The 24,433-nt window shown below is 46.8% G+C and overlaps 5 protein-coding genes across 5 annotated transcripts; 2 read left to right on the plus strand and 3 right to left on the minus strand.

Moving 5' to 3' along the window:
- Positions 1–554: 554 nt before the first annotated feature.
- Positions 555–1,510, minus strand: L3040_008411 (uncharacterized protein; the record flags this gene model as incomplete). Its single annotated transcript, XM_007292062.2, has 3 exons — positions 555–599; positions 656–1,399; positions 1,457–1,510. 3 exons carry the CDS (start codon positions 1,508–1,510, stop codon positions 555–557), a joined length of 843 nt encoding a protein of 280 aa, XP_007292124.1.
- A 1,700-nt stretch (positions 1,511–3,210) lies between these two features.
- On the plus strand, positions 3,211–4,932 carry L3040_008412 (uncharacterized protein; the record flags this gene model as incomplete). Its single annotated transcript, XM_007292063.2, has 4 exons — positions 3,211–3,555; positions 3,616–3,662; positions 3,752–4,212; positions 4,295–4,932. The coding sequence occupies 4 exons, from the start codon at positions 3,211–3,213 to the stop codon at positions 4,930–4,932; spliced, it is 1,491 nt and encodes a 496-aa protein (XP_007292125.2).
- Positions 4,933–10,584: 5,652 nt separating this feature from the next.
- L3040_008413 (uncharacterized protein) lies at positions 10,585–14,280 on the minus strand (the record flags this gene model as incomplete). Its single annotated transcript, XM_007292064.2, has 7 exons — positions 10,585–11,502; positions 11,575–11,856; positions 11,914–12,076; positions 12,131–12,186; positions 12,248–13,769; positions 13,831–14,014; positions 14,082–14,280. The coding sequence occupies 7 exons, from the start codon at positions 14,278–14,280 to the stop codon at positions 10,585–10,587; spliced, it is 3,324 nt and encodes a 1,107-aa protein (XP_007292126.2).
- Positions 14,281–14,916: 636 nt separating this feature from the next.
- L3040_008414 (uncharacterized protein) lies at positions 14,917–16,461 on the minus strand (the record flags this gene model as incomplete). Its single annotated transcript, XM_066154037.1, has 5 exons — positions 14,917–15,214; positions 15,399–15,626; positions 15,688–15,869; positions 15,923–16,172; positions 16,220–16,461. The coding sequence occupies 5 exons, from the start codon at positions 16,459–16,461 to the stop codon at positions 14,917–14,919; spliced, it is 1,200 nt and encodes a 399-aa protein (XP_066010578.1).
- A 6,667-nt stretch (positions 16,462–23,128) lies between these two features.
- L3040_008415 (uncharacterized protein) lies at positions 23,129–24,364 on the plus strand (the record flags this gene model as incomplete). The annotated part of the gene is made up of 2 exons (XM_007292066.2): positions 23,129–24,077; positions 24,144–24,364. 2 exons carry the CDS (start codon positions 23,129–23,131, stop codon positions 24,362–24,364), a joined length of 1,170 nt encoding a protein of 389 aa, XP_007292128.2.
- Positions 24,365–24,433: the final 69 nt, after the last annotated feature.

Consider the following 24,433-nt stretch of genomic DNA (forward strand, 5'->3'; position numbering starts at 1 on the left):
ACAATCTTTCCCCTATTCTACCCTATGGGCAAGATCAGACCTAATATCGTCATCATTGGAGCTCACTCTCCACATTTTCACGTTACTTTATCCCTTGACGGGTGTCACCCGCTGTTTTTCGTACGATGTGAAATTACCCGGCCTATTAAAGCCGTGGAGCCTTGAGTTATCGAGAGTAGGTAGATGGCTGCTGGGATTTTGATCTTAGTGTGGTTTTACAAGTTTAAAACCGCCCACATTCCCCCTTGTTTGCCATATTTCACTTGAAAATACTTGGGCTTTATTTGGAACACGGTCTTCGAATCATTATTTACAGAGCTTATGCCGTAATCTCCCATTTGGAAGGAGGCTTATAAGTCAATAGTTTCAGTCTTGCGAAGTGTTCATTGCGGATGTAGGTCGCAAAGTAACACCTAGAGTATGTTGGAATACGAGCAAGCATCTGGCCGCCAAAGTCGAATAATTTCTCTTCACGCGAGTCGCCACAATATTCCGGGCATTGACATGGGATTCTACGTCTCTCTTAGTCTGTACGAGTATTCCCCGAGTGCTAGCTATATGGACTCCACCCCCACACAGACGGTGATTTCTATTCCATCCTGGTAAGAAGATTAGCGAGAACAGAACGGTTGCTAGCTGACCATTTCGTACTCACAGGAACTCCAGAAGGTTCGAAACTATTACACAGCTTGCTCGTGTAGATGAGGTTTGGATCGCCCTTTACTTCAGTGCTCAGGGTCTCGATCCCTCCGTACTGGGCGGCAGACTTCCCTGGGAAATTCTCCGTGTCGGGAACACTCTCGTGTGTCAATGCCATCCGCTTCTCCTGCACCGTGCTGCGGACGTATTTTAGATATGGGGGATTGCCGGGCGTAATGACATTGTCGGCCGCGAGCGTTGTCCCCTTGCCGACGAGACCCAACGATTCGCAGAGCTTGAGGTCCGTCGTATAGGCCGGTTTGTAGTGGTCGAGGAACATCATGTCGATCTTCGTCAGTTTCCCGCTTCCGTGCAAGGCTTTGATGCTCTCGTCGCTCGGACCGATAACGACTTCCACCATGTCGCCGAGGCCGGCAAACTTGACCAGTTCTTGGATATTGTGTGCAAACTTCGGGCTCCTCTCCAGACAAAAGTATTTCTGCCCTCCGGCGGTTCGCACTGCGTCTGCGAAGAGGATGGTGGAATACCCGCAGTAGCCTCCCAGCTCAACCATGACCGTTGGCCTCATACTTTGGATGACCTCGGTCACTATCCTCCCCTTGTCTTCTCCGACGTTCATCAGATACTTCTGTGTTCGCGCGAAGTCATCGATCGCTTGGAGGACCTTGGCTGGCGAGTTTCGGATGTCGGCCTGAGAGGTGACGAACTCCACGAGCTCTTCCTCTCTCCCATCGTCGAACTATACTGGTGTCAGCGCACGACGCGACCTTGTGCTCTGCTCTAAGCTGCTTCTTACGAATATGTCTTCCTGAGGAGCATATGCTTTGCGATCGTCAAAGATCGAGCCCATTCTTGCGTGAGAGTTGATGGGCGCCGGTTTAGAGAGGGAGGGGTGGGAGGCTGTGGCCGTCTTGATGGATCCGAGCTCGGTTTGCTTCCAGAGGATTGCCCACGGGGCCCGTATTCAGGTGCAATTGCAAGCGGCATGACTGATATGAACTCCACACGACATAATCATGTCATGTCATACCGATTGCGGGCATTTGCGGTCAGGATCAAAGGCGTCATGACCTGCACAGAGTACAACGAGACCTGATATCCCACGGCATACCATGGCAAGGCATGCCATGCAATGCCAGCCAGTTTGCAAGGTACCGGTAGGTAGAGAGAGGAGGATATAGGGTAAGGATGGGGTACGGGTAGCTGACCAATGATCCAGTCCTGAGCTGACTTTGACCTGACCTTGACCTGACCTTGACCCGACCCGATATTTTTGGATCTTTCGTTTGCCTCGATTCGGCAATGATCTCCGGCACGGTTGAGGCCTTTTTTCTTCTTTTCCTTCTTTTTCTCCTTTTTCCTTCTTGTATTTTCACAGTTTGGGCTTGAGGAGCAGAAAAAAGCAATGCTCCAAGGTCATCTGACGTGTGACCTTGTCCGTCTCTTCTCCATCGAGTCCATACGGTAGTCGAGTTGGCATGAGCTCGAGTCTCCACCTTTTCACCCGCCTTGTGAGTGGGGCCGAGTGGGGCTCAAGTGGAGCCGCAAGGGCCCCCACTTCGCTCCGTTCCGTTAGCTCGATACTTAGCTGTCCGATCCCCGCAGAGCAGAAACTCAAGTGACTGTGTTTACTTTGCGTGAGATTCCAGATCTGACTTCGGACAGTACCAAGCCAAAACAAGACCCTCAACCAGCTAATCGGATTCTTGAATGATCTACTTCTTCCATCCACTTCTCGGAAATAGCATGCTTAGCTCCAAAGTCTCGTGGCGGAGAAGGATCCGTTTTATCGACACATCATCTCTTCGTTGATCATCGCTTCACCATCTCGCCATCTCACTACCTATCTCATCATTCTAGCATCTCGCTTAGTCGACATGTCACGACATTTTCACTTGCAGCACAGCACAGCACAGGGCAAGGCGGCTGCAGGTCGCCACGACGGGTCTCGCCAATAACCCCCGCGCGTTGTGCCGAACCCGGCCGGTCACGATGCAGGGCCCGCTGCCGTGTCCAGCCAGGGGTCTGTCTGTTGCACGTTTCACCAACCAAAAAGACGGACGACGCTCTTGGGGTCGGGCAGAGGTGAGGGGAGTAACGAGGAGAAAAGAGCAGGAGCGAGCAGGCGCGAGCAGGAAAGAGCAGGAGGAGCGAGCAGGAAGAGAGAAAGAGGCCTCATCTCCTGGCACTCCCCTGGTCTCTTCAGTCAATGATCATGACAATAATTGGACCTGGTCCTGCCACAAGAGTCGAGCAGGGGGATATGCATTAAGAAATTCCAAAAGAGGAAAAGATGTGTGTCGATTGCCTTGGCTGATTGATAGAAAGAGAGAGGCAGAGAGAGAGAGAGAGAATCGGGAGAAGATGGAGAAGGAGAGAGAGAGAGAGAGAGAGAGAGAGAGAGAGAGACAGAGGGTTCTCGCCGGCAATAGCCATGTATTCCATATAGATAGCTCCCCCGACGCCCGTTCAGACCCTGTTCAGACCTGAGATCCTGATACCCCCGTACACTCACTCATTCATCAATTCATCCTACCCAGCTCGCCCGTCATGTCAGACATGAAAGCAACCGTGTCAGAGACCAAGTCGGCCTCCGGCCACGACGGCTTCCACGTCACGGGATACGAGAAGATCGAGTACGACTTCACCTTCATCGACGGCATCTTTGACGTCAAGAACAGTAACCTGGCCGACTGCTACAAGAAATGGGGTCGCTGCTTGGCCGTTACCGACCAGAACATCTACAATGTGTACGGCCCGGAGATGGAGAAGTATTTCGAGCATTATGGCCTTGAGCTGCGTATCCACAAGACCAAGATCGGCGAGAAGATCAAGACGATGCCCACTCTGTTGAGTATCGTCGATTCCATGAATGACTTCGGTATCTACCGCAAAGTGTGTACTCTGGCCTGCCTGTTCCTCGGTCAATGAACTCCTGCTGACATGTCTCCCCAGGAGCCTGTCTTGGTCGTGGGAGGGGGCCTCGTTACTGATGTTGCTGGGTAAGCCCATCCTCCTTCATGTGCCTTGAGTTGCTGTGCTGGTTATCTCTTATTCATAGCCGAACTGACTGTTTGATGTCCAAATAAAGATTTGCCTGCGCTGCCTATAAGCGAAACACCAACTTCATCCGCATTCCCACCACGGTCATCGGCCTCATCGACGCCTCGGTATCCATCAAGGTCGCAGTCAACTACGGCAATCACAAGAACAAGCTCGGGGCATACCATGCTCCCATGCACACCTTCCTCGACTTTACCTTCCTCCGGACGCTCTCCACCGCCCAGATACGCAACGGCTTCGCAGAGCTGATCAAGATCTCGACCTGCTCGCACCTGGACACCTTCAACCTGCTGGACAAATACTGCGAAGACCTGATCGAGAAGTCTTTTGGGCGCGCCGATGGCTCGCCTCAGGAATTGATCGACGCGGCAGACAAGATCAACCGCGAGGGGATCTTCGAGATGCTGAGGTTGGAGACGCCCAACCTCCACGAGATAGGTCTCGACCGAGTCATTGCGTATGGCCACACCTGGTCGCCCATCCACGAGCGTAAGTTTCTTCGCCATAAAATGAAATGTATCCGTAACCCTCAAGAGGTCCCCCAGTGCTGACCTCGAGCTCCCATCTCCAGTTGCCCCCGAGACACCGCTCCGCCACGGTCACGCCATCTCCATCGACATGGCTTACTCCGCCACGCTTGCCAACAACCGCAAGCTCATCTCCGACGATGAGCACCGCCGCCTGCTGCAGCTCTTCTCCCGGGCCGGTCTCTCCATGGACCACCACCAGTTCGACGAGGCCATGCTCGTCAAGGCCACGGCCGCCATCCTCAAGACACGCGACGGCCTCCTGCGTGCCGCCGTCCCCAACCCCCTCGGCCGCTGTACCTTCCTCAACGACGTCTCGGCTGACGAGATGAACGCCGCGCTGCGCCGACACAAGCAGCTCATGAAAGAATACCCCCGCAATGGCGAGGGCATCGAGGCCTACGTCGATGCGTCCGACACGGGCTACACGGAGAATCCCCAGGCCGAGGCGCAGCGCATGATCGAGGCAGCTGCGAAGAAGGCTGCTGGTGGCAGCTTGAACGGGAGCGGTGCGAGTAATGGCGTCAACGGATCCGCGAACGGTACGACGAATGGTGCCAACGGCGTCACGAATAACGGCTCGCACAGTCTCAACGGCCATGCAGCTGCAGTCCACGCCCCAGCCATGCCAAGCGGTCTGACAAACGGCGCATCTGCCAAGCTGAATGGGCTCAAGGCGTGAGTGATACAGCAGCAGCGCCGAAACTCGAGATAGGTTGAAGTTAGGTAGGTATATGAATTCAGGAATCTAGGAAGTACGAAGAAAAAAAAAAGTGGATAGACGCAAGTCCAAGCCTGAATCAAAATAACAATCATCGCGTACGAAATCATGAATCTCCACCTCTCTATCCCTCCTTCGCTTAAGTACCTACTTGAGGTAAGTAACTCACTCTCATCCCTCGCTTACCTAACCAAGCTCATCTACTACAAGCTTAAACCGCACCTCCGTATCAGATATTCCTTCCTTTCTTCCTTCTTCCTTCTATTCTCACCAACTACCTAACTGACTGTAAATGTAAATGTAAATGTAAATGTTAAACGTCAAAAAAGGCGCAAGGTCCTTCATCAGCCCCCTCCCCCTTCTCTCTCTCCCTCTCCCCACTCACTTACTCATCTATATCGCCCATCACCTATCACCTATCACAAATATCAGAAACGCCACATCTCCACAAAATGGATCTCAAGCAGGTCGTCAACAGCTAGCTCTCTGCGGAGTATTTCGGTCCCTAGGGACGCTCAGGGCTTAGGGCTTCGGGGCTTGCCTAAGGTAGCTCGCTTTCTAAGTGTCTTTTTTTTTGTGTGTGTGTGTTCTGGCCTGCTTGCTTTGCTTTGCTTTGGTGTTGCTGGGGTCTGGAGTCTGGGGGTCTGGAGGCTGGAGCTGAAAATGATGTGTGTGTTCGGCTTTGGATTGGTTGGTTGGTTGGTTGGTTGGTTGGTTGGTTGGTAGGTAGTGAAATAGTTAGTGAAATAGTTAGGTAGCTGTTAGAGGGGGGGAGGGAGGGAAGCAGTGGGATGGCAATTAAGGGGGGATTTAGGGTAAGCATTGCATTCGAGGGGAGATGGAGGAAGTGATTAATTGATAGATTGAGACATTCGTTGAGAGTAAGGGACGGTGAAGAAAGGATGGTGGGTTAGTTCGTCAAAAAGGGTTTTTTTTTTTTTTTTTTAGAAAGGTGAGGTCTGATGGCTTTGATGACTGAGGGTGGTGTGGAATGGGTGGATGGATCAGGACGCCGTTTACACTCAACTAATATGAAAGAAGGAAGGGAAGGGTCGAGTCGATCCGCTCAATCGTCGGTTACCTTAGTAAAAATTTCTTCGAAAGAATTGGCCGACTTGCTGTCATCGGGCGCTAATACCGGTACGCGATGGCACGAACGAGTTGGCTGGGAGCAGCCGACAGCTTGCTTGCCTTGTTGGGCGCACGGCTAGCAAGTCGGCACTAGGGAAAAGGGACAGTAGGTAACGTTGTAACACCTATGAAATAGTGAATACGTATATGTTGTTGTTGTTGTATTTATTAACGTCGGGCGGGTATCCAAAACGCAATGCTTAAACCCTAAGGACCTCTTATAAGGTACGGCGACGTGTTAAGTAGAGAAATTATATATAAAGTATTATTTAATCGAAAGTAAAAACTACGTTAAAGAAAACCTTTCGTTAAATAGCTAAACACTTGTAAACCTTTTAAAAGCAATTCATAATGCTATGCGTCGAGTTTTCTCTTGATAACTGTCGAATACGTATAGCTTTACGAGCGGCCTCGATCCCGTACAATATAAACATCGTTCTCTTTCGTCGTAGAGCTAAGAAAGCTCGCGTTCGTAGCTCTTAAATAGAGCCGGTGTGTTTGTAAAACGCTCTTTCGAAGGCGCAATACCGTGTTTTCGATCAATCGAACTAAGCTTTTCTTATCTTATCTTTTATATACGTTCCCTTTCTATCGCAAATCCTTTTAGTCTTTTCAATCGGTATGCTCGTTAAGTATAGATCGTAGTCGGCGTAGTATTCGAGAAGAAAGAGGAGGGAGGTTCGAAATCGCCGGTAAAAGAAAATCTCTTCGAAGAGGCGTCGTATATCGATGATTCAATTTCGGCTCTTTAAACTTTTTATTTTTCTTTCTACCGCAAGAGAAAGAAAGAAAAAGAGCTGAAGGTTCGTAAGGGGCACCTCGTACAAGTAAGGAATCGTAGCCCCCCGTGAATACGTATATAAACGGAAGAAAAGAATATATATATATATATATATATATTTAGAAAGGATTGCTATATGAATGTGTATTAATTCATTTGCTGCGCGCAAAAACAATCGAAAAGTTGGGAAGATATAGCTGAAAAATGTTTTCAATAATAAAATTTTTTACTTATCCGCTTTGAATATTGTTGTGCGGAACAGTCATGACCTCTTCTGAATGGCGCACAGGCACACTGAGGAATATAGGTAGTACTAGCATCTTTTGTATCGTCGGTCTTCTAGATAGAATTAATAATGGGAAGGGAAGAGCCCCTAGAGTTGCGACGTCAAGTCCTATTATTATACAAGCTTCATTCAATCTACGGAATCCCCTCCTACCTCGGTGAACCATCTGCACTATAAATATCTAACCAACTACAATTTTTCTCTTTTTGTTTCCAAAAAAAAAAAAAAGACACAATACATCTTTTAAAACGAAAGGATGATCGAATCTATCTAAATACAAAAGGAATTGACTATTAAATAAAATTTGGTAGTGATGCGAGTATACCTTTCATAGGTAGTTGTTATTGTTGTGTTTATTTACGTCGAGCGGGGGTCGCAGGCGAAGCTTGCCGCCCTAAGACCTTTTACAAGAGACGGCTACGTGCTAAGCTAAAGAGTTCTATATAAAAAAGCTTTAGAAAGCAATTCAGAGTATTGCAACGAAAGTTATTATCGTTTGCGCCTTTCTCTTACGGATAAAATAGATTATAATGAAAAAGAAAAAAATTTGTTAATGGAAAACTATAAAAGAGTCAAGCAAGTATAGACTGCTGTAGCTAGCTTGTAGCGTAGCTAAGCGAGTCGTATAACGACTAGTACTAAGGTCGGACCGGGGTTGACCGAAAAAAATATTGCAAAGTGCGAAAGAAAATTTGAAATGAAATGCTTCAATTATAAAAGAAAACTTCATGTAATATGACAATATTTAAAGAAGTTCTTTCGAAAGTGTGACGACCTTAAGCGATTACCTGAAGGAACTTACGGGAGCGCGGGGGATCATATAGGAGCTTTAGGAAGACCTCAAGGTAATAACTTAGAATCAACAACTACCGAGTGTAGAGGTTGAAGGAAGCTGGGGTTTATATATACGAAGGTAGGAAGCGCCAAGGACTCGTGAACTATGGTTTGTGGGTCAAAAGGGGGGAACGAGAGAAGTGAGAGAATATGAGAAGGAAAAAAAGGAAGGAAGTAACTTGGCGCACGTGGGGATACGCCTAGGAGACCTGGCGTGTCGTCATATCTGATATAAGTACAGATCTATTTTTTAAAGCTTCTCAAGAGAAACTTGTTTTAATTTAGCAAGGCGATGTATTTTATAATCTAAAAGCTTTTAAAAACGCAATACTTAATCAGGCTATCTACGAGCGATAAGAGCTTAAGTATCCGAATAGCGAAAAGACTTATATAAGATACGTATACTACCTTGACGATACATGCAAGTGGTGCGCTCAATGCAATTATAATCCTCGAATTAAAGAAGCTACGATATCAATATAATAAAAGAAACATATATACTTTGATCGTGTTCGTTATATAAGACCGTTGGTTGCGCGGATAGCGTATCTTTTAAAATTGATTCCTAAGCTGATAATTATAAGTAAAAACATATACCTACGTATCCTTAATTCGCGATCAAGTTCAACGCTATACGAGATCTTGACTCAAGAATAATTAGCATATAAGCTAAAACGATTATTAACTAAAGATACGGCTGCTTAGCAAATAAAATTTTCTTGCATAGAGCAATAAGTAGATTTAGCTGGGCGACCCACTTAAAAAGTGGATTAAGGCATGGGAAAAACAACTCCACTTTGTTCGAGGCATAGGAAATAATCGACCCATACCGGTATTCTCTCACTTCTCTCGTTCCCCTCTTTACACCCGTGAACCTGGTTCACGAGTCCTTGGCGCTCCCCACCTTCGTGTATGTAAACCTCAGCTTCTCTTAATCTCTACACTCGGTAGTTGCTGATTCTAAGTTATTACTTTAAGATCTTCCTGAGCTCCATGTGATCCCCCGCGCTTCCGTGAGTTCTTCAGGTAATCGCTCAAGGTCGTCACATGCAATGCTTAAAGCAAAATTTTATGATAACTTAAAAATCGGCCGGATTATTACTGTACTGTACTATCCCCCTGAATAAAAGACGGACCCACTTGGTGAAAGCATATTTTGACCTTAAAGCTGACCGCTTATCAAATGTAGCAAAGTAACGTATGTTCTTACTTTCTAGTATCTAGTAAGCTTTCCTTAAGCATCAATCATTGCTTGATATCGATATTACTACGAATTATATGATAAATAATGAATTCTTAAGGAACTGCTTCACAAGCGTTAGGGTTGCAAGCCCCTGGTCAACCCCTAGTAAAAATATACTTTTCGTCTTTTACAGGGAGGGGGACAGTAAAGAAAGCTTTAAAAAAGTCGTAAACTTCCCAGATAGTGCTTAATAAAGTCCGTAGTCGAGTACCTTTGAGCTAAGAGAAGAAGCGCCGTCGTATAAAAACGACAAAATGCGAAATGCAAAAGAGACTTGCGTTTGCCGCAAGCATATCTTAGATTAGCGTCGTAATGCTAGAACTTAATATGACACCAAATAGAGTCTTCCTGCGAAGTTCGTATCGCAAGCATCTTATGCAAGATACTACCGGTACGTACTACGTATATCGTAAAAGCTTTAGCTCTGAGAAAGGTTTGATAAAGTACGAAAAACTCTGTTTCCGGTACGAGCGGAAAAGCTTCGTAAAGCTAATTTTCTCGCGCCTTATCCCGTATATCGCGCAAAAAGTATGCAAATACTACTCATGATAAGCTGCGTAGCCAGACCAGTGTCCTGGTCCGGCTTCACCTTTCACAAGTAAGGTTTCACAAAAGTCAGATCTTCGCATCCCTCGCCTATTTGAATATTCATATACTTAGCAATTCTGACATGGGCGCAATCAACAGTCATCGTGACCCATTATGCTTTCCCTCGCCATTTGACCTTGGATGTTATCTTCAAGCTCAGAATTGCTAGTGTACGAAGCTAATAGCGGCGAATTATTGAAAACGGACAGTAGTCGAGAATGGTATAGGTGATTGAGGGTGGTAACATTTGTATCGATTGCTTACCTATATCCGCGAGGTTTTAATAAGGTCGACACTTTGGACATGCAAAGCTTAGTTAACGCAGGGACTTTTCCTATGAAAAAGCATATTGAAAGTACCGGTTTTTTTTTAAAAAAAAAAAAAACTTAATACGGCATAATCATAAAGCAATTACAAATAATTTAATTGATATTAGTTGATTGCTGTTAAGCTTAATACGGTGCATCTTTTCTTGCACAAATATATACGAAAAGATAAGTAGTTGATTTTATAACGATTATATAAGGCAGTTTTTACTATCCCGGGTGGTGCCGACCTGGCTGCGCCAGGTGACCTGAAATTTTTTTCAAAACTAAATTCAAAGGTGACCGACGATTAGCTTTACCGGTAATTATCACCCATAAACCTACTATCTATTGTAAATAAACCATAAGTAATCATATTCACATTTATATTCAACTTCTACTTAATCTTCTATTTAATCTCTATCTGTATCCATCCATCCTTATATCAAATTTCAACAAGCCACCGCCAGATCTTCCCCACCAGAACCCCATCCACGGGCCCAACCTCCCTCAAGGCCGCGCTCTCCGCCCGTGCCCGCCCCGTCTCGAATCGCACCGGTTCCCTCGCTGCGGGAGAGCCAGAGCCAGAGCCACCGTACGCGGCTCGCCACAGCCCTAGCAGGCTCTGCGCTGGAGTAGTGCTTGCATCCATCTTCTCCAAGGCATCGAGCCAGTCGGTTGCACTCACGACGTGGAACGGCGGAGGGACGGTCTCGCGGAGCCAGGCCAGGAGATCGGTCCACGTGCTTGGTGGCGTGGAGGGGTTGAGGAGGTGGTAGACTATACCATTTCTGCTATCGTCCTCGCTGTTGCTGTCGTCGTCACCATCGGCGTCGTGATGAAGCGCAATCTCCACCACCGCCCGCGCCGCCACGTCCACAGGCAGCCAGTCCAGCTCCGCGTCGTCCAGCATGGGAAAGAGACAGCCCATCTGCGCCGCCGCCGCGAGCATCCGCGGCCACGCCTCGGCGCGGTTCCACACCCCGTGCGCCGTATCGCCCGTCAGCTGGCCGACGCGCAGGACCTGGATCTTGCCCGGCAGCAGCGGCTGGGGCGTCGACGTCGTCCGACTACGGGCGGCGTACTGCGCGCAGATGGCTTCGGCGACCCACTTGCTCTTCGAGTAGCCGAGAGCGGCGGTGGGCGGGGGCGTCGTGCAGATCTCCTCCGGGATGGAGGAGGAGCGCAGCTGCTGCAGGTCTTGCGCGGTGGCTTGGCCCAGGACGCTGGCCGTGCTGGAGCAGAAGGCGAATCGGCGCAGGTTCGCGCACGAGGCGGCGAGGTTGAGCAGGGTGTGGAGGCCGCGGATGTGTTCGCCGACGAAAGACTTGAGCGGGAGCGAGAAGTTCACTGCCCAGGCGGCCTGTACAAATAACTGATTAGCGAGAAATTTGGAAGGGGCACGGGGAGCTTCGGTACGGATATAATCACTGACGTGGATGAAATGCGATACGGTGTTTCTGATCTGCTCAGTTGTTTTGGCAGCGAGACCCAAGTCCGGCTGCTGCAGCTGGAAAGGCACACACCAGACTCGATATTCCAGGTCTTCAGGCGACAATGGTAACTTTCGTCGTTGAACCAAACTGCTCGACACTCGCTTGGCAGCGCTGGCATCGTCTTCGGCCCTGACGAGGCAGATGATACGCGATATATCGGGGCTGTTCCTCAGGATCTCCAGAATATGGCACCCCAGGCTCCCTGTTGATCCAGTCAAAATCTAACTCTGGGTTAGGAATTCCATGTTACTCAATCAAGCAGGTGCGAGTGAACTGACCACAACTCGCTTGTTGCAGACACCACGCCTCGTTGGGGGCTTTACTGGTGATTGGACTTGAAATCGGGAGTACTTTTCAACAAGTGCCTTCACCATTTCCGCCTCTTGGCCATCGTCCACTGGGTCCCAGCCGTTTTGGATCTTTTGAATGTACTCGATAAGCCTGTATCAATCAGCGACAGCTGGAAGAAATGTGACATGACAGTTCATGGCTCACTTCACGATATTACCACAATCATATACAACGTTCCACGGTAAAGATCGTCCAACTCGCTGATTACAGTCAGTTCAATCTTGCTTGCACATCCAGAGTACATATCCATCAGACGCATACCTTTTGAAGAAGTGATCTTATCTGTGTAGCTCTCGTAGAGTCCACTCCATGTTGATAAAAGTCCGCCTCATCTGCAATACTGACTTGACTTCCCATGACCTCTAAAATCCCACCCCTCACGATCGATTCCGCACTCGCACTTTCGTCAGAGCCGTCATGCTGCGCCTCCTTGCTTACCACCTCGTGGCCATCCACCCGGTACGCGTTCTCAATGTCCATGGCATACGTCTTCTCCGCCTGATTCCGCAGCAAAGTGCCTTTGCTGCTCCGCTCAAGAGGTTGGTGCGTGCCTGCCATTACGACCACCATGTCCCGAGCTATGCGAGAATGGCTCGGTCCGTCCGAGTTCACTTTCTCGATGCTCCTCCAGATCTCGTCTGCCAATTCATCAGCCGTAAGGCCGTCGTTCTCGGAGCGAGGAAAGATCAGGACGCCAGGCATCTGCCTGTCGTTTCCAAAGATCAACACATCCCGCACGACCGCGGAAGTGGCTCTGATTGCGTCCTCCAGAGGCGCAGGGTCGAACTTCTTCCCCGTAAGCAGCGTGATCTGACTGTCGCTCCGACTGTGATATCTCCAGGCATCCGCTATGGTTTGATGCGGCTCAAAGAGGTCGCTGGTAGCGTAGCTTCCATCACCTCTGTTACGTTTCGCCATGTGTTGCCAACTGGGCAGGACAACCAGCTCAGATAAGCCAGACCCATCGCCTTGATCCTCGAAGCGTAGCGGACTTCGCGGTGGTGCTCTCAGGTATTGCCACTCTGTATCAGATGAATACGCGCGGTGAGACGAGAGCAGGAATCCACACTCGGCGCTTCCGAAACGCGAGGTCAGGTGGATTCCCTTTGCCACTAGGGTGTCGCCAACTTCTCGGGGAAGGGCTGCGCCTCCTACGCCTACTATCTCCATGCTTTGGAGAGCTGAGAGCCCGGCTGGGCTCTCCGCGAGCATCTTGAGGACGTATGGGACGCTCGAAAAGTATTTCACCGACGGCGAGCTGTCAACGGCGGTTGCTCGCGCAGCGATGGACAAGCACGAAAGGATCGTCTTCGATGTGATGGGGACGTCGGCACCAGGGAAGAGCCATATCAGGGCGTTACTTTTCCACGCCCGAAAGCAGTCCGCGATACCCCCATGGTACAGAGGCGTCGTAGTGAAAGTGGCCGCATCCTGCCCCTCGAGACTCGGTAGAACCCCCACGGCGCCCGAATTCGATTGCGGGATGGGCTTCGGCAGCCCTGTCGACGTTCCGGACGAGTGGTGAATGTATGCTACATCCTCAGCCGAGGGTTTCGGCCCCAGAACCTGATCGGCACGTACTCGTACTCGTGTATCTCTCACTAGATCGCAGATGCGGCTCTCGGGCTGCGTCCCTTCCTGCCAGTATAACAAGATGGGCCGCAGCGCTGAGCCAAGCTTTGCCGCAGCGGACGCGGCTTTGGAATGTACCGTGTCGTGGTACAGCCGGGAAACTTTGCACGACTTGCATAATGCCCCAATCGCTTCAGGGCTGCACTGAGGACTGCATTCTTTATCAGTTCACGCCCTGTGGAACTCGGCCTGCCGAGGAGGAGAGAACTGACGCGATCAGCAGGACTGGAAATCCCGCCCGCATAAGCCCCAGCCAGGCAAACAGAAAGTCGATCGAGCTGTGACAGAGCAGCGCAACGCATTCTCCATCCCCCGTGCGCGCCCACGTTTCGTCCTCGTGAGCTGGACCTAGGTGACTCGCTACTTCCAGCGACCCCCGGAGGAGGTCTTGGAATGCTGGAACAACAATTGTCAGCAAAAGGAAACGGAGGCGGAGTGTGGAATGCGGAATGCGTCTACGAACTGAATATCTCACGCCCCCAGTCGTGCCCCTCTGCTGACGGTACGGGGAATCCCGCCGCTGGCAAGCCGGGGTGCTTCCTCGCCTGACTCTCCAGCAGTTCGTTCACAGTCCGGACGTTGTCTGAGGATCGAGAGTTGTTGGCCTCGGCTGCCTCGCCCAGCGTGCAGGTGAAATAATTCAAAGGAGCGCGGTCTATCATGATGTGTTTGTTTCGTCACAGATGCCATGGTTCTGGCTAGGGGATGGATGGATGGATAGATGTTGTTGTTGTTGTTTTCTATTTGGTGAAAGTGGGCCTCGGCTACAATCATCCAGAAGAACTTCAAGTCCCTAGCAACGGGAATGGGGGAATGCAATGCACCTCCATGCAGTTCTATTGCTTCTTCCCGCTCGGAGGACGTCATGAGTGACGACATACATACATCCTAGTTTGAATTTCTGCATCTGCATCTACTGGTAGGTAGATCTGCATCGCTATCTTTGCCGAGACTCTGGAGTTGCATAGGCTTTTTGTTGTGCAGCTGAGCGCTGCATCATGATAAGCTGGCTCGCGGCGTGGATTACGAGCATTGGGTTTTTGGCTGCCACGGTAGGTACATGGCACTGCGTTGTTCAAACAACAAATCAATATATCCGTAATAATCGTACCCCGGGTCGGACTAATCGCTATAGGCATGCCGTTCCTCGATATGTAAAACATGATAGGTTTGGAGAGGAGACATATACCGAATGTATATCTATATCTATATACATGTTCAAGGCACCCAAATACTTCTGAGCGCATGAAAGGAGTTCCTGGGAACTGTTTTCCACGATATCAGCTGCGCCGGTACCGCTACAGATAGATATAACAGAACGGCCCGCTCAAAGGACTCAGCAATTCTCCCAGCGCAATGTCACCCGCCAGCGGACCCAGATTCTGAAGATCCGCCAGGGTGGCGTTGGCACTGGGAGGAATGTTCAATACGGTCAGCGTTCCGGCCACTTCCTTCACGCGCGCCGGCCACTTGAGCGATTCCCAGATGACCCAGGTCCGGTCTACCATGGCGTGGTGGAGAAAGAATGCGGGATCACCAGGCGAGGCGAAAAAGTCTGCGCCGGGGTCCCCGTCCATGGTGAAGTGGCCGGCTCCACTAAGGGGAGAGAGGACTTAGCGTTAGCATTGCCAGTTCGTACAACTAAAGAGAGGTCTTGACGCAGTCCAAAGACGTGAAGGAAGAAGTACGAAAGGCCGGATTAGGCTCCATCATTCCTAATAAGACAGCCTCGAAAAGGGGCGGGAAGGGAGTCAACGCTCAGAGAATTATAGGTACGTACTGGACTCCGAGAAACCCAGTTGCGAAATCGCCCTGCATCCGATTCTGAAACGTAAACACATCCGGCGATTCCACGATCAGAGACAGGATATCCTCCATCTTAAGCCAGGTCGAGGATGCTTGCGTGCCGATATCTCGCCGAAGACAACGCGGATTGTAAGCGAAAGTGCTATTCGACGGGACAATACCATCCATGGCTGGTGCGATCGGTCCCAGATTTACTTGCATGCTGTTGAGGAGGTCAGAGATGACGGGAGGAGGCTCGGCAGTGGTGGTATTTGAGAGCTTACTCTTTGAAGGGCCCGGAAGTGACGCAGCCACCGCCTTTCCCTGAGGGCAGGAAAATGTATCCAGCGCCTGCAAGGGTGCCATTGTGGAGGAAGAACGCCCCATCGCCGCTCATCGAGGTAGCTGAGCCGTCGAATACAGGTGACAAGGACGGGTTGGTTGCGTGCGTGGCCCAGTTCCAGTACTGAGATAATCGTCAGCCAGATCATATTTGGACTTCGGTCGGTTGGGACTTACTGGCTGGTATCCTCGATATCCGCATTCCCGTCGGAGGGCTTGTTCGTAAGTGTGCACGTAGTATCGATGCCAGCCTAAAAAATTACCTGTGCCGTGGATGCTCGTGGTCTGGTTGATGTGGACGACGACGAAGTCATCGTAACGGCTCCGGGCTCCAGGGTACTGGGTCTGGTTGAGGATTGAAGGCTTGCTCATCAAGCAGAGAACAGCATCGATGTAAGATATACGGTCAGCTGCTGACAGATGGTCCCTTTTCATCGCGTTAGAGAGTTCATTAACAGTATGATGATAATTTACCAATCGCGTCTGATGGCAGCGTTCTTCAAACTACATTTCTGTGCTCGAGACGAAGTACTACTGGTCTCCGATTTGCGGATGTTTTCAAGTCCCTGCAAAGCCAACAGTGCAAGTGCATCGTTAGGCTTGAAAGAATCGATCTTCTGGATAGAGTCAACTATAGCATCCTGCTTTGGCATCCGCGAAGATGTAGAAACCAGAGACGAGGAAGTCATAAAGATGACCAAGACTGCGAGCCGCATCTTTGCAGAGGAAAAAGAGGAAGGGACGGGCAAGTGTCAATTCGATGGTATGACTTGTTCGAGAGGTAAGTAAAAATGGCCCTGTATCAAAAGGCTTCTCGTTTGCTTATATGCATCCGATCCACCTTGGCTTTTTATACCCCCAGTGACATCCTCGCTTAAACAGTCAAGACGTTGAGATGCATGGAGGGGTAGGTCACCAGTTGCCGGCAAAAGTTAAAGCCCTGTCCTTATCCAGACAATCGAGAATCTAAAGCATCATCGAACACCGAGTACCGTAGATAGTTCGAAGCCCAGGGGCTAAGCGAGCGAGCGGAGCAAAAAAACACAGAAAGCTTATCTTATCATCTTCGAAGGTCATTACATCCATATTAACGAAGTAAAATTTCTATACTAACAGATTTACTACTATAACTTCAGATGAAATGGTCATGGTGCCTTTCTGTATGTGTGGGGATCTATCGCTCTTCGGGATTAAGATCAGGAACAACAAAAATCAGAACTCTTGCGGTTCATTCGATCTATAATTGCCGGGTTTCTTTACTTGATTGCTCATTTGTTTGCAAGCGAGGCCCGGCTCTCAAACGAGTCATCACACAGGCAATATGTTAATGTTAACTATCTAATCTTGTTCGGAAGTACTTAAAGTTGACTTGAGAAACTATAAGCCCCTCTGACCAGTTGCATGCAGTAAAAGAAGGGCAGAATGCTGCCGGATGTCCGGTTGATTCGTGGCTCAATCTAATGTACACGTATGCGCTTATAGCTTGATTAATACTATCCCCCTCCCTGAATAAAAGACGGATCCACTTGGTGATAAGATATTTTGACCTTAAAGCTGACCGCTTATTAAATGTAGCAAAATGTATATATTTATTTTTTAATATTTTGTAAGTTTTCTTTGAGCATCAATCATTGCTTGATATCGATTTTATTACGAATTATATAAAGAAATAATGAATTCTTGAAGAACTGCTTCCTATGCGTTAAGGTTATAGCCCCTTTATCAACCCTTAATGAAAATATACTTTTCGTCTTTTATTCAGGGAAGGGGAGGGGGGCTACGATTCTTTACCAAGTAGTAGTACTTGTACGAAGTGCTTTTTACGAACCTTCAGCTCTCTTTTTTTTTCCTTGCGGTAGAAAAAGAGATAGAAAGTGTAAAGAGCCGAAATTAAACTATCAATATGCGACTTTTCTTAAAAGATATCTTTTTTTCCCGGCGGTTCCGAACCTCATTCCTCTTTTTTTTCGAATACCACGCTAATTACGATCTATACCTGACGGGTATACTGAATCAAGGTGACTAAAGAGATTTGCAATAAAAAAGGAACGGGTGTAAGAGATAAAATAGAAAAGGCTTAATTCGATTAATCGAAACACGGTATTGCGCTTTCGAAAGAGCGTTTTGCAAACATATCGGCCTTATCTAATAGCTACGGACGCGGGCTTTTTTAACTTTATAATAAAAGAAAACGATATTTATATGATACGGATCGAAGCCGCTCGTAAAGCTATACGTATTCGATAGTTATCGAAATAAAATTCGACGCATAGCATTATAAATTGCTTTTAAAAGGTTTATATAATATTTAATTATTTGGACGAAAGCCTTTTTTAACGTAGTTTTTACTCTTGATTAAATAATAATTTATATGTAATTTCTTTACTTAGCACGTCGCCGTACCTTATAAAAGGTTCCTAAGATCTAAGCATTGCGTTTTGGATACCCGACCGACGTTAATACCACGATAGAGGCCTAAGCATTACCCCTCGAGGTAGTAGTAGTATATGCCCGAAACAATGTACAAACGCTGTCTGAGCGCAATTCTAAAAGTTTTCGTTGACAGGGCCCTTATGCAAAGGGTACCACTAATAATATAACGATAATAATTCAAGCAGCATTGCCAAGTATCAAGTGTGCACAGACTAAAATTGTACATTATTTACCCATAGTACGAAGTATAACAACAATAATAATAAATTCAGGGAGAGGGATAGGTAGTGTAGTTGACTTGAAAAACTGTAATCGTTGGCTCGCCTAGATAACGCTTCTTACATTCTTTCAGTCTTAGTCGGCGCAAGCGATTGCGGATCGGAAGCGAATGCAAATTTTACGTATAATCGTCGGTTACCTTGAATTTCATTTGTAAAAAATCCCGACCTGGCGCAAGGTGGTGCAGTAATGGTTTTCTACTTACTATCCCCCTCCTTGAATACTCTCCCCCATGAACACATGTCGGACCCAGTTTAAGTCCATAAATCATAGAGCGGTGGTTTCTGAATGGCTCAAAGCCCTGTCAACTCTACTGTATAGATTAAATACTAGCTCAAAGATACTTTTCAAAGCTGAATCCTTATAAGTTGATTGGTTTAAGCCCTGGTAAGATCTCTTGCGAAATTATACTTTCGACATGTACGTAGTACTACTAGTCATAGGGAGGGGGAGAGTAAAAGACGAAAAGTATATTTTTACTAGGGTTTGACCAGGAGCTTATAACCCTAACTCTTGTGAATTCGTTGTTGTTGTTGTTGTACTACGTAGTACTACCACGGTACAGGCCTAAAGTATTACCCCTCGAGGGTAGGGTAACCAGGGGGTTTAAATGGAAACTAAACTTTTGAAACACCCTCGAGGGGTAATACTTTGGCCTGTACCTTGGTACGTACGCAGTAAATGCTTGGTACGTAGTACTAGGTACTACCTTACTACTACTACTACTACTACTTACAGTAAGATCCCCTCCCAAAACACTCTCTCGTCTTATACTTTCCCAACCGAGGTATGGGTCGGGGGTCGGGGGTCGGGGAGGGTTCGGGGAGGAAGATACTCCGACCTAGTACTGCGTACTACTACAGTAAATACCGGTAGTAGTACGGATACTTCGTATTAGTAGTAGTAGTTGTTGTTTAATACTATCCCCCTGAATAAAAGACGGACCCACTTGGTGAAAGCATATTTTGACCTCAAAGCTGACTGCTTATTAAATATAGCAAAATAACGTATATATTTATTTTCTAATATTTTGTAAATTTTCTTTAAGCATCAATCATTGCTTAATATCGATTTTACTACGAATTATATAAAGAAATAATGAATTCTTAAGGAACCGCTTCATAAGCGTTAGGTTACCGGCGGTTCCGAACCTCCCTCTTCCTTTTTCTCGAATACCACGCCGACTACGATCTATACTTAACGGGCATACCGATTGAAAAGATCAAAAAGATTTGCGATAGAAAAGGAACGTATATAAAAGATAAGATAAGAAAGGCTTAGTTCGATTGATCGAATACACGGTATTGCGCTTTCGAAAAAGCGTTTTGCAAATATACCGACTTTATTTAAAAGCTACGAACGCGAGCCCTTTTAGCTTTACGACGAAAGAAAACGATATTTATATTGTACGAATCGAAGCCGCTCGTAAAGCTATACGTATTAGACAATTATCGAAAGAAAACTCGACGCATAGCATTATAAATTGCTTTTAAGGGGTTTACAAGTTTTAAGTTTTTTAACGAAAGGTTTTCCTTAAGGTGGTTTTTGCTTTCGATTAAATAGTACTGTGTATATAATTTCTTTACTTAGCACGTTGCCGTACCTTATAGGAGGTCCCCAGGGTCTAAGCATTGCGTTTTGGATACCCGCCCGACGTTAATAAATACGTAGTACTGAGGCACCCTCGAGGGGTAATACTTAGGCCTGTACCGTGGTACGTCTTATTCGTTTACGGAGCGCGAGGGCCGTCTGCACGTGGGTTTTCGTGGGCGGAGGGATAGTGAGTTATCACGTCTTGATGAGAAAGATGGGAGGTGGTGGGAGATGTGGAATACTACGTACCAAGTGTGCTTAGAAAACTTTGCTTTATAAACGTAAATTGAAAATATAAAGATGTATTCATTTATGGTGATTTAATACATTGAGATATAGTGAAAATATAAGTAAAAACTGTCCTAAATAATTCAAATTTACTTCTTTACTGCGAATATCTTAACAACCATAACCTTATTTTTTTTTAAAAAAAAAAACGTCTTATGGATCGAAAATAAATAATTTAATCTATTATATTACTAAAGGTATCAATTATTGAATCAAAGTTGATAGTGATGCACGTATTTTCTTAATAGGTTTAAATAAAAGTCCGACTTTCGTGTTCTTCGCTTATTCTAGTATTTACATAGCAATTCTGATATATACCCAATCAATAATCATCGTAACCTATAGTACTTTCCTTCGCTATTTAACTTCTAATATTATCGTTAAGCTTAGGTTCGCTATTATATGAAGCTGAATCATCCTCGATGATGAACGGTAGTTATGAATAGTGGTAGATGATTCGATTACGTGGAATCGAGCGATTTTGATGAGGTTGAAGTTTCGGATACGCCAAGACTTTTAACCGCATGGACCAATAAGGTCGAAACGTATAAGAAAAGTATATCAAAAGTACCATTTTTACTACTTTAACTTAGTATAATAAAGGAATAACAACTTGTGATTAAAATTGAATTGACAGATTACTACTAAACTTAATACGGTGCATATTTATATATAAGAATAATTACTATATAATAGTTGGTTGATTTTCTATTTATTATAAAAGAGCAAATTTTACTGTCCCGCCTTGGTGGTGCAGACTTGCTACAGCAAGTCGGTCAACTCTTTCGAATTAAATTTAAGGAAAACCGACGATTATACTAGAAAAATCTTTTATATTATATTAATTATTATTACAATTACAAAAATTTTGTATAAATTATCAATTTACGAATGTACTTCTTTTCGAAACATTTCAGATAGTATTATTCGATAAAATATTTAATTGGTTTGACAATTCAAATCAGTGAAAATCTTCCTGCTGAGCAGCAAGCTAAAAAAAATCTTAAATCTATTACAAAATAATAACGAATCGTCGATAAGCTTTAAAGAGGGAAAAGAGATGCTAAGTATCGTAAAAGAGTCGATTTACGCAAAGCTAAGCGCGAGCGTAAAAGGATTATACGAGAACGCTTTGCTGCAGGCCTAATTATTAAAGACGACGATTTGATACTTATTCCAATTCTCGATTCAAACGAGATTTAGTAGTTGCAATATATTGCTAGTACTTATCTGGTGATAATACTAGGTTACAAAAGGAAGCTTTTGATGAGTGTGGTTGTGGTTGACTTGACTCGACTTCTTTAGAACTAGAAATTGGGGCGAGGTTGTACGGTCATAGAAGGTAGGTACCTACCGGTATAAGAACAAGTGCCAAGGCCTGAGGTCCGTGCACTGCCTTGGTGGCCCATGCACCATGCTCTCCTTCCACTTTACCTAGCAACACAATAACCTCTTGAGCGTTAAATTTTGCGGCCTCGTAAAAGAGGTATTTCTCGACCAAATAATTAGAACCGATATTATCAAGGACCTTTCTTTAAGGCAAGATGTTTTTCCTTCTCTTAATTTTAATATCGATAGCGATGGCTTCAATTCCAATAATAGTAGAGATTAAAACGATTCATTGCGTAAGGTAAAAAAAAGAATCAAATTTTAATAAGAATAATAATCGATAATCAAATGTTTCATCGGATAATACGATTTTAAATATTTCAAAAAAAATTATACTTGTAGATTATTTCTTTATGTAAATATTGTATAATTGTAATAGTAACTGCTATAGTGTTACGGTAATAGCGACGCTACTTCGTAAGCCAAGTCACGAGCGGGCCACGGGACCTGGGATAGACACGCGTATAAGTTACACGTTACCTCGTGAACTTAGGCTCCCGTCTTGGCAAGAGTGCTTATAAGACCTCTTCTTTCGCACTTACTTCTTTCTTCCTCTCTTCATCTTTCTTTCTCATTACAGAGCGTACTCTTAGGTAGCAATACAATACTGCCTTCGACAGCCGTAACATATAGTATAAAAGAATTTCCAATATATACGAAAAATCCGCATTCGCTTCCGATCCGCAATCGCTTACGCCGATTAAGACTGAAAGGATGTAAGGAGGCCCACCTAAGCGAGCCGACGATTAGAAGAAGGGCAGAATGCTGCCGGATGCCGGTTGATTCGTGGCTTAATCTGATGTACCGGTCGCGCATGCTTATAGCTTTAGTAATAATATCGCTTCGGACAATCTTTAGCTGATGCGAATAAAACTTTCTTGATACCACAAAGGCCGGATCGCCTATCCAGTGCTACCTCTTACTACGTAATTCCTCCTCGCGCTCCGTTTGCGCTGGGAGTAATAAATCAAGCCCCGTTACTCCACACGTGACTTTGCTGATCTGACCCAAATGACATGAATTCAAGTTCGCAGGCCAGGCATCCGTCGAGAATCCATATTATTATTCTTTTTCAAATGGTTGGTGCCAAAATCATTCATATACAGCTATTCTAAGTATCAATTTCAGTAGCAAAGATACACAGAGGAACCCCAGGAGGCTTGGCGTCGTCATCCGGTAGTGTTCGGCCATGCCCAGAATAGCGAAGGGACTTTCTTGGTCCGACGATCAACTTGCCCAACCCACCGCGCCGGATCCGGCTCTTGTTCTTCTACACCTTTCCAATCTCCACAATCCACAATCCACATTCCCCAACAATGAAAATCTCCGAATAGTCTCACAAACATCAATCTCACCTAATTATTTCAATCTCAATTGACGACGACGACGACGACGACATCAATGCCGGAAGAAATCAAGGGCGTCCGCTCCAATTCCGAGCACAATGCCGACACATCCGCCCCTCTCCAACAATCCCCCACCCACGATCGCAGAATAACTTTCGAACACGGACGAAGCCCTACCGAACGCGATGAAAGCGCCGCCTATTACGACTCGCGGGCAGCGACACAGTTTGAATTCCAGCGGCGCGCCAGCACGCTGCAGAAATACTACTGCGAGCACCCCCAGCTCCTCCCGCAGCTCCCCTTCACCTTCCACCACGGCTTCAAGCGATGGAAACTCGGCGGCTACATCGCCCTGATGGTCTTTGACGCCTGCGTCGTCCCGATCCTGCTGTACTACGCCATGACATTTGGCGGCAACGTGGAAGGATTCATCACCTTTTCCGTGGTCACGGCGATTTGGGGCGGGCCCACCTATGTCGAATTTGCAATCAGGAGTCTCCGCTTGATCAAACAGCAGAGGTTCTATAAGCCCCTGGGGGTTGACAAGCGTTGGGCGTTTGATATCACGAATTGGATCATGGTGCTTACAATCGCTGTGGTGACAACATTGCTTATTATAGGTGCAGTGCCGCACGATGTGTTTCTGCGCGTGCTTAGTATGCCCGGCCCTGCTATCCTTTTCTGTATAGCTGGACCAGTGTTTTTGATGAGCATATATGATCATTTTGGGTGGAGGGCGCCATTCCGCATCAGCTCCACGCCGAAGGGGGAGCTGGTGCATCCGGGCATCTTTTACATCGTGGAGGATATCGTAGCTGTCAATTCTGGGGGCGGCAGGCCGTTTCGAGAGGGAATGGATGCGCGCTATAGAGCGAGTCCGATTTTCAGGAAGTTAATTCGGGATTTGAGCTGGTTTTGGAGTATCCCAGGATTGATCATGGCGAGTGCGTCGACGGTGGTTGTGGTTATCAATCAGGTGCCGGAGGAGGTTTCGTATGGAATTGGTACGTTGTTCCTCTCCTTGAGAATTTCCAGAATGAAGCATGCAAGATGCTAATTCAGAGTACCAGGCTGGGGTGTGCCATTCCTCTGGGCTATAATCTGGGCAGTGATCACAGTCCCATGGGTGCGCAAAGTTATGGCAAGGGAACGCTCAAGCTGGGAAACTGAGACCAAGATGATGACGAGCACGATGTCGAAACCGCCTTCGCTACACGATATGGAGGACTCAGAGCAGAAGCCACGGACTTCGATTCCTGCCAAGGAAAGCACGGAGACGACGCTGGTGTAGAATACGGAATACGAGAGAGTTGAACATCTACATAATGACAGCACATTGCCGCGGGAGATGGATGGAATG

Source organism: Drepanopeziza brunnea (assembly GCF_022702325.1).
Source record: "Drepanopeziza brunnea f. sp. 'multigermtubi' strain 214-2 chromosome Unknown ctg15, whole genome shotgun sequence".
NCBI lineage: Eukaryota > Fungi > Ascomycota > Leotiomycetes > Helotiales > Drepanopezizaceae > Drepanopeziza > Drepanopeziza brunnea.